This window comes from Amphiprion ocellaris, chromosome 20, assembly GCF_022539595.1.
Source record: "Amphiprion ocellaris isolate individual 3 ecotype Okinawa chromosome 20, ASM2253959v1, whole genome shotgun sequence".
Classification (NCBI taxonomy): Eukaryota; Metazoa; Chordata; class Actinopteri; family Pomacentridae; genus Amphiprion; species Amphiprion ocellaris.
The window spans coordinates 17,993,765-18,003,279 of record NC_072785.1 but is presented as its reverse complement, the minus strand read 5'-3'; the positions used below and the strand labels follow the sequence as shown (position 1 = coordinate 18,003,279).

Here is a 9,515-nt window from a genome sequence, read left to right as displayed (position 1 = left end):
CGAGTGTGAAATCCACCTTTTTTAGTAGTTAATATGAGCCAGAAGTAGAAGACGTTTACATTCTTATGGAGTCTATTCTTGGTAGCCACATTTCCGACGGGCAGTGAAGGCAGCGCCGGTTCTTGGCCGTTCCTCGATGCATCAGTGTGTTTGGTTTGTCGGACGCGCTGCGAGCTGATGACCTGCGGAGGGATGTGCGTTTCCGAACTGCGTGTACTATGTGAAAAGAAGTCGCTAACGGAGTAACTTCAATATTTTCAACAAGAAACCCGGGAGGAAAAGTTTTACTGGGGACGGCAAAGAAAGAAAGAAGTTGGCGAATTCAGTACGTGAGTTGCTTTTGGGGCAACTTTTCCAAATCTTAGGTAACTTTAGGGTTGGCTACGGTAAGACAAGCTGCTGTACATGTCAGATGTTACTCTTATTCGGTTATTTTGTCCATATTTATGGTGTGTTTTTGAGGGCTGTTGAGAAACACTATGTTTTTCATTATCTTTCCTACTCGGTTTGTCGATGTACCAAAACGAGCAGTGAGATTAAAACGACCAATTAATTACTCAGTTTTAGCAAAAAAGACTATTTAAAACGCCTGAAAGTGTGAAAGTTACAAAACATATGAGTACATGTGTTTTGCTTGTGACTTCTGACAAGACTTAACATTTTCAGTTGTGAGCTCATATAAACTCCCTCAAAACATTCCTGATGATGAGCTCCTCCACCTTTGACTTTGTTTTATTTACAGATATTGCAACCAGATTTTAGATGCATTATCTGCTTCATATAACTTCACAAGCTACAAGCCTCAAGCGCTGCAGTGAGCAGGAGTTTCAGTCAGATAAGTTGTTTGTCTTTGAAGTGAAACACTCTCAGCTGAATGAACTTTGGTCAGCTGCTGCAGTCTGTACTTTTTTTCTTTTTTTAGGGAGAGAGATTTTCCACTTTAGCGCTCATGTCAGACTTATCTTGTGAGGAAAACTGATCTTTATTCTGCAGTTGAGTCATTTGCCATTTCCTCTTTCCCTGCATCCCAGTTTTCACCCCCTATGGTGCACATGCTTGGCCCCAGCAAACCTAATTGTTTTTCTAATGAGCACCCCAGTGAGAAACAGTGAGGTTTTAAATGCAGGCTGTTCATAGGTCAGTGGCTTTCCCCATCAGCTGTTAAAGAAGAATAGGACAAAATCAATCAATTACCACTGAAAAGTTCCATCTTCTGCTTCTTTGACCTCACTTGACCTTTCGTTCAATAACGTCTCAACTTCGTTGCAGATAAAGGTTGCCTCGGTGAGATGAACAGTGCTCTCTTATAGGTGGTCCAGACAGGAAACTGCCCAAGTGTGTCTTGGATCTCAGAGTTGGCTCGTAGTTCCTTCTTTCAGAGTCTTGGTATGCTGCAGCTGTGATAAAATTACAAGAGCTGTAGAATACAAAGGTGGTTTCATCTATGGAGGCGTTATATTTTTAAACCCTGCATGTGAGCTTCTCATAAGTCACCCTCTTTGTGATTTAGTGGTTCAGTGCTTACTTGATGCTGCTTAGACCTGGATCTCATGAGGCCCTTAAGCTCCAGTTTTTACAAGTTGGAGCTAGGATTACACTGTGAGAGTTAAAGGTTGACTTTAAACAAGACCTAACAACATTGTGTTTATTTGAAAGCGGAGAGAGAGTGCCATAAGTGATTTAGCATTCCAGACACCCAAGGGAGGTCTGACTCTGTTTTTTTGTCATTGCAACACTGACAAGCCCTCACAAAGGTACAAGGGAGCTTTTTGCCTGCAGATGTGGTGTAATGTGCCTTTAAAGGGGCACACGCCAATTCTATTTGAAGACTTGTCGTCTAATTTTACACAGCAGTCCTGGCCTTTCCCCTCCAAACACTGTATGACAGTATGGAGGACTGCTCACCCTCTGGTTGTCTACCGTTTATAATTGTGAAGAACTGGAAGACTTCACTTGTCATTTGTCCGTTGAGATGGCACTTGCCAGTCTCACTTACCAGGTATGCAATGCATTCTGTGGTTATAGGTCGCTGGTGGGGAGGTGAAAATAGCTGTTTCTCCTTTTTCACAGCAGTAGGAAACGATTATTCTCCCATTAAGGGCTATTTTGGCTGGAGTGTACGTGCACCATATGGGCAAAACTCTTCAAAATGCCCTGTGGGTGCACATGACGATGGATCACTTATCGCCACATCCCAGCAGCATGCTTAGAAATGCAGTTAGACAGAAGAAGCTCGTATGTTGTGTGTCTGGGGGAAAGTTAGGGCAGCGCCTTTGTAAAGGATGTGGATTTGATTGAGTTGAAGAGCGGCCATCAGGGCGTATTGTTTTCTCCAGTGAATGAAAAGCTGTTAGCCTCTTAAAGCCTGTGTGTCAGGGGACAAACTGCAGGAGTAATGTGGGAAAGAGGGCACTCACAGAAAGGCTGTTTTTTGGGGGGTGTTTTCTGCAGGGCTAGACGGGGTAAGAGGGCAATAGCGAGGTCATGCAAAATAAACATGGCATCGATGCTGAAATAATAAAGACTCTGTCTCAGTTAGCTTGTGGGACCCTAGACCTCTGAAAGTCATGCCAGGTTGGATTTTTATTTGCTCTGAACGTAAACATCCGTCCCCACCGATGCTGTCTTATGGAAATCTGCTGCACCGTGATTGGCCATAGACATCCCACGGGGCTTATGTCATGCTCCCAGTTTCCCGTGGGCCCCATTGGGGTAGACGCTTTATTCAGCGTGATGCGGTAGGTCTCAGACTGTGAGAGAGAATCACGGCAGGAATTTTCTGGGCTATTTTTAGTTCCTGCTCGCATCTACTCGTTCTGCACCAGGGGAAAAAAATCAATTTGCATTTTTAATTGTTGCACAAAAGACTAATTATATTCCTTTTTGGATTCTGATGCTGTGCCCAAACTGTTTATTGTGTGCATCATCAGTTGGCAGTTTTCTTTGGGTACTGTTACACATCTTGATTTTTGCATTTAAATGAGAATGCACATACATACAGTCAATGATTTGATAAAAATCTTGGTATTCAATTAAGACTTTTGTGAATAAACATCATGTCACTTCCTCACTGACTTGTCTGTGCCCTCTGTGAGTCTTCCTGAAGAGACAGAGAAAGTGGCATGTCTACCCAAGAGGAGAAGTCTTGTTTTCCTCTGTAGACATGTTCACTGGTTTCACTTCCCTCATAACGCTAACAGACTGTCAACAGTGAAAAATACTCCAGACGCTCTTCACCCCCTGAGGACACTTTTCCTTTAACATGTCAAGCCAAAGATCTTGGCTCAAGGTATGCTTTTGTCTGTGTGTATTTCTGAACAGTAAGCTCCTAGACGTATCTGTGGTGATGACTAGGTATAAATTTCCTTTTCATTTGCATGAGTGCTGTATCTTGGCCAGCATCTGCTCTGCTTAATCATCTGTTTGTTTTGTTTAAAGAAAAGGAATTCAGGCTTTGACTCCCTGGATCAGTGTAAAGCCTGTCGATTAGAGGAACAAGGAAGTTTATCAGCGCGTCTGAAGAAATGATCCGTTGCAGTTCTTTCTTTTAATAACCACCAGATTGGCTCTTGTGGCATCTGTCTTCAATTAAGGGGCAAGTTGCAAATTCCCATGCGGGAGGTTCATGCTGCGGGTAATGCAGTCATCAGCTGTGGGAACCAAATGCTCTCCATTTGTGTGAAATAGCAGCTAGTTCAAGCACAGGTGGTCAGCTTGGCATGAATGTTGGCCTATATGGTGGTGTTTTCTTTAGGATTTAAATTTTGGCCGTGCCCCCTCCCTAGGAAAACAAAGATTTGAAATCGCCATATGTCAGCAAATACAAAGTGAAAGCGAGTTATGGTTGTTGAATTCTGTCCAGATGTTTCAGGTTGTGGATTTTACTGCTGTACCATGTCCTGTCAGACAGTTTAAAACATTTTTCACAGTCTCTATTCAAACCATCTTTCTACACCTACCAGCAGGCTTTGATAAGACATTGGAAAAACATTTTTAAGACCCAGACGTCTAGAGTGTATCTAGGTTTGAGCCACTTATTCCCAGTCTAGCCTCTCATTGACCAAAGACAGATTAGCATAGTTTTGGACTGGTCATTAGGCAGGGGTAGTTCAGAGGTCATAGTAGGTGGGATTATCAGAGGATTTTATTAGTTCACTGTTCACTGAGACAAGTTCAAAGACTGCTCGTCAACATCTGTGCGGCTCTTGTAGGTTACATAAACTAACTCACCACTTGAAAATCAATTGGACAAGCTTGATTCAAGACAGAGGAGGCTTCAGACTTAAGGAATGTCTCTGTATAAACTACACTGAGCATAGCTGTTGACAATGTTTACAGCATTTGTACCACTCTTTGCTCCACAACAAGATTGTTGGCTACCATCATGTATATTTAGGGCAAGAAACAGCAAATTAAAATGGTAGTTTTGGCCGGATTGGTTAAAAACATTAATGCTTATGTATATAAAATGCATTCCATGAGGATACAAAATCTGAAGAACAGTGTGTCTTGTTTAAATTAGATATTTATTATTTTATTACAATATTTTAAAATCTAAATATGCTCCTTCTGTTACAACAGCATTTAATGATCAGTTTGTTTCAAAGCAAATTTTTTAAAAACTCAGATTGTTTACATCTATGCTTCCTTGATGGAGTCATCTTCCTCTTGTTGCTTTACTTAGCACCACACATAGTAAATCAGTGGAATTCTGTGAAGCCATCAGCATGGTTGTGTGTCTGCATTCTTGCGTTTGTAGGAGTTACAAACAAATGATCTCCCTGGTTTACAAAAATTCCTTCCTAGTGCTACCAGTGGTCTGAAAGCGCACAGACTACATCAAGTAAGTAAGTTAGACATAAATGTCTTTTTAATTTTAATACAACTGAATGTTTATTTTTTGTCCCTTTATTCACTTATCATGGTCTGCCTCAAGATGAACAACAAATGGAAAGCGTTTTCTTGCACAGAATTTTTTTGGTCTAGGAAACAATCTTTAATGTAGTGCCGGCTGCAGTGAAGCAGTGATCTTAATGTGCAGATCCAGCTCTGTGACTTCTCTCCTTGCATTCCTGCACATCTTAATTGGTGAACCTCCTGGCAGTGGACTCGGTTTTGCCTCGGCTGGCCTGGCTGTCAGCTCGGCACAGTGGCCAGCAGATGCACTAGGAACAATGCCCATCCTAATCACCGAAGAATTCCTGCTCCTCTGATCTAGCTGGCCCAAGAATGTGATGTTTAAAAGGCCGGAGGCTGACCAGGAATCACAGAGGGACGAGCTCTCATGCACAGTGTTAATATGCTGTAAGGAGACTGAGAGGCAGTGATGTGAGAAACTGGCAGCACAGTGGCTCCAAGGGGACACAGCTCATCATTAAGAACACCACAGTCTGGCATAAGGGATTAGAAAAATACATGCCACCAGGGGTGAACCTGGAATCTCACTGGAAGGTTACACTGACAATGAGAGGCTTGTTTTGATGTGATATGGATCACTGAGCAAATGTATACCAACAAGGCATGTTTAAGGAAAATAAATTCTTTGTGTTGGATTCACCTGTTGTATTTCACACTAATTCTATATGGTGACCTCTTTTTTTGATAAAGCACTTTGAGATGATGTTTTTTTTTAGGCATGTTTCAATTAATATTACCTAATTCATACTTGTATCACTCAGATGACCATCAGAGAGGTTCTCCAGTAATTTAGCATTTACTTACTAGCTGCAGAGTCTCTTGAGTGTCCATTTTTGTCAAGTTGGACTCCCTCCTGCCCATTTTGTACTGATTAGCAGGGGTTCATATCACAGTTGCCTGTACATACCTCAACCTCAACTTCATTAAACGTTACCAAGTGGCTGGCATGAGCCAACGCAGAGATGTGAGCAGGGGAATGAGAAGAATTTCCCTTTTATATAAGACCCATGTCTAGTTGAGAGAGAAAGATGAGCTTGTTGTTGAAAGAAGAGTAACTTAGACTAAAGAAACCAACAAGGTCTTTACTCTAAGTGTTGGCAATGTAATTCCTGGATTTTCTTTGACCCTTAATGTTTTCTGTTGTCAGCTCCAGAGGCCTGTGTGCCATGCCAGAGGGGTCCCATTCTGCTCTCCACCAGGACCCAATGGGGGAAGGTAAGATCAGTGGTGCAGTTATATTTAGTATGTCCTACACTCCGGTAATTACTTTCTGTGAATTGAACAGATTTATGATACAGAGTCTTAATAAATCTGTTTATCCCTACTGGTATATCAGGTTTCCCTGGTCAGTTTGCTAACATAACACAGAAGTACAGCAGAGGTGAATGGAAAAATGCTAGAAATGGAAGAATAAAGGAAATGTAGAGGCTTTGAGAGGCAGAGCTGAGAGAGCAATGAACTCCCCTCCTACAGTCCCGGCTGGCAGAGAGGCTCTTTGTGTAGCCGTGGAGCTCGGCCAATCCCCTTCATACAGCTGAAACCCCTGAACACTCGCACATCAAACCAGAACGTGTCAGAAACACCGACAGCCAAGATGGTTAGTCTAGCCAGCGGTGCTGACCTTGTATGCTGGGGGCCACTGAAATTACATATTATTTTAGTGTTCATTATCTTCAGTCAGAGAGCCACAGCATTGACACAGGGCCTCTTTGTATCTGTTTGCCTGCTCTGTCCCTCAACTCCACACCACCCCCTCAACTCCTCTCCTCTCTACTGAACACATTTGGCACTATTCTTCCACTTTGGCTGAAGAATATTAATGTGTCAGTGGTTGCTTTTTTCCCCCGCGCCTGTCCCTTTGGTTCAGCTTTGGCTAGAAGAGGCTTTTAAGGGGACACGTGTACTGCCCTCATGAAAATCTGCGTCTCTATTTCCAGAAAAGGCCACTCTGCAGCAGCTACACATTCTCACAGCTCATTTTTCAGCTCAGATGTCTTGTACAAAATCACCTTGGCAATGACAGAGCACCCACTTGCAGTTGAAACATTTTCAGACTGATTTGTTTATGAACTAGTTGGAGATAAGTGTGACTGATCTGGTTCGCTCGCTGCGGATGGATGGATGGATGGATGGATGGATGGATGGATGGTAATTAAGGGGCAGGCAGGGCTGCTGGTAATGTGCTATCTGTGTGAGGTGATGATTGAATGTCGTTAACTGACAGGAGGAATGCACATGGTGAAAGGAAGCACCCTGTCTGGTCAAGGTAAGCAATAAAAAGGTTGTAGTTACAATCCAGCTCCAATTCCTCTTAATGGTCAAAAGATTTTGAAGTAAAAAGAACCTGTGTTGACTGTTCTACTGCTCGCCTGCTTTGGATGACACCATGTATTATCAGACAAAATTACCATATAGGAAAATGTTTGATCCAAGGCCTACCAAGATGTTCTTTTCAGCTGTTCAAAGTATTTTTTTTATTGTTCTCTTCGGGGATTCTTTTCCCAGACAAAGTGAATGATGGAAACCTACCAGAGACCCCTCATAATTTCCATCAAAGTCAAACTTCCATCATCATGGTGGAACATGTACCAGCATGATTATGATCCTGGTCTCCCACATGTAAAATATATTCTAGCGGTGAAGTACAAATGCATGTCCAGACTGTCAGTCCAATGACGGTGGCTCAGCCAGGCATTAACAGACCTGAGGCTGCATGAAACAACTCTCTCAAAGATAAAAGTTCCCTCTGACCTACTTAACCCCAAGCAGGAATGTAGCTGTGTATGCAGAATGTACAGCTTTAAAGGGGTTCTGGGGGGACGGATGGATCATCTCCATTCACTGCAGCTTTTCCAGACCAGTGGGCATAGGGTTGTGGACATAGATAGATGATGGCATGGATGGCTGTGTCTCTGAGTGGGCTTGTTAATGGAGCTCATGGACTGGAACTCTTTCTGTGCTTAATTGCCTGTAGCGTTAGTCACAGACAGCCTCAGGTGAACCTGCAGCTACTCCTGTTCAGCAAAGATTTGAACTCATGCACTGAAACTCCCAGCAGCCTCTTGTCTTGTATGTGTGCAAAATTACACTAGTGTTGCATAACTTTATGCAAATCCATTACATAACAGTAGCTACGGAAATCGCATTTATAGATCGCTAGATTCACTGTAATTCATTTTACTATTGGACTCAAACGCCTATGCTCTGTACAAAAGAATTTATTTGAATGTAAATTATTTTACAGCCTCCCACAATAGCATTCCTTCTATAGTGCTCTTCCGGTGGATTACCCACATTAGTTACAGGCTCTCTGCTTTAGTTGTTCCTGTTCAATGGCCTCTTCAAAACCCATTTGAATCTATAAAACCCTTATCATCTTCCTCTTCAGCACCTAACATTCAGTTAAGCAAGTATGCCATGCATCAAATATAATTACACTGCAGACATAGCACTAAGCCATAACAATGTTGAGGTCATTTTAATAATATGTTATTGTAATTGATTGTTTATGTAATTAATGCTGTTTCTTGTGATTTATTAGAGCATAAGAAAAGCTTATGATTGTTGAGCATTCCATAATATACACAAAGACTGACGGAGCAAAGTGTCAGAGCAATTTTTTTTTCATTTGACTGAAATGTACAGTAAATTTAATTAAGACCTGAACACCAAGAACAATACCGCCACACCCTTTATAACACTGCATGTAACAAACAGCTGGATGCTAAGTGAAGGAAGTGTTCTCACCGACCTTTTCCCCTCCACTTCACACAGCTGTCCTGCCGCCAGTCTGTGTGGACTCTGCAGAGAGGCGCTAACAGGACAACAGTTTGGTTGTAGATTGTCAGTTTGGTGGTAAGGTTTACAACGGATTCACACCTCAGAGCCCAGAAGTGTGTATTGCCCAGAGGAAATGTGAGTTCTGAATAGATCCTGGATTCGCTGTGTGCGATCGTCTGAAGAGCTCTTGGAGGGGGGGCTTGTTGATGGAGGAGTTTCCTAAGTGGATCATCACATGCCTATGCACTGAGGTCAGCTGGCACGGTTGGATCCTTTAAGAGCCTGGGTTCAGCACAGGGGAGTTTCAGAGGATTAAAAGTTGAACTTTTTGAGAAGTTTTCTCCTTTTGGTACTTTGAGAAAGCTACCTCCCTGAAACATGTCTCTTTGTTGCTGATGACGTGATTTATGTCTTTTCCCTCTTCCTTTTTTAAAATTCTATATTATTACATTATAATTTATTAGTAGTAGCCACCTTTTTAGCTTAACTCCTGCCTTGAATCTACAGGTGCACCACCACCATGAACAGAAACTAAAAATTTACAAAAGTATTTGGATGTTTAGGTACAATCAATACACAGAGTTGGTTTCACTTTGAAACAGCAGAATTCCCCAAAAGCTTCCAGTGAAAACATTTTGACCTTGACTGTCAGTGAGGAATGTAGGTTCAGTTTGTGTGTGTATTCAGACTCTGTTGTCCACTGCCGTTTATTTACCGACCTTCAGGCTAATTATTAACATGGCAGTAAAACCGCGTTGTACATATGAAGGACTGTTAAAAGGAGAAAACCCTTGAAGTGACCTAAATTCTTTCTTCTA

The 9,515-nt window shown here is 42.2% G+C and overlaps 1 protein-coding gene across 5 annotated transcripts in view; it reads left to right on the top strand.

The window, feature by feature from the left end:
- Window positions 1–141: 141 nt before the first annotated feature.
- LOC111578120 (pleckstrin homology domain-containing family G member 3) overlaps window positions 142–9,515 on the top strand; it is a 33,739-nt gene continuing 24,365 nt past the window's right edge. The window contains exons 1-3 of one of the 5 annotated variants that reach the window (XM_055006096.1): window positions 142–325; window positions 6,065–6,132; window positions 7,142–7,183. In XM_055006096.1, coding sequence (XP_054862071.1) covers window positions 6,084–6,132; window positions 7,142–7,183 — 91 coding nt within the window. In that variant the 5' untranslated portion in view covers window positions 142–325; window positions 6,065–6,083. Of the gene's footprint in view, window positions 326–1,844; window positions 2,000–6,064; window positions 6,133–7,141; window positions 7,184–9,515 lie in introns of those variants that run through there. The other 4 variants (XM_055006095.1, XM_055006097.1, XM_023284727.3 and 1 more) reach the window with 4 other exon arrangements.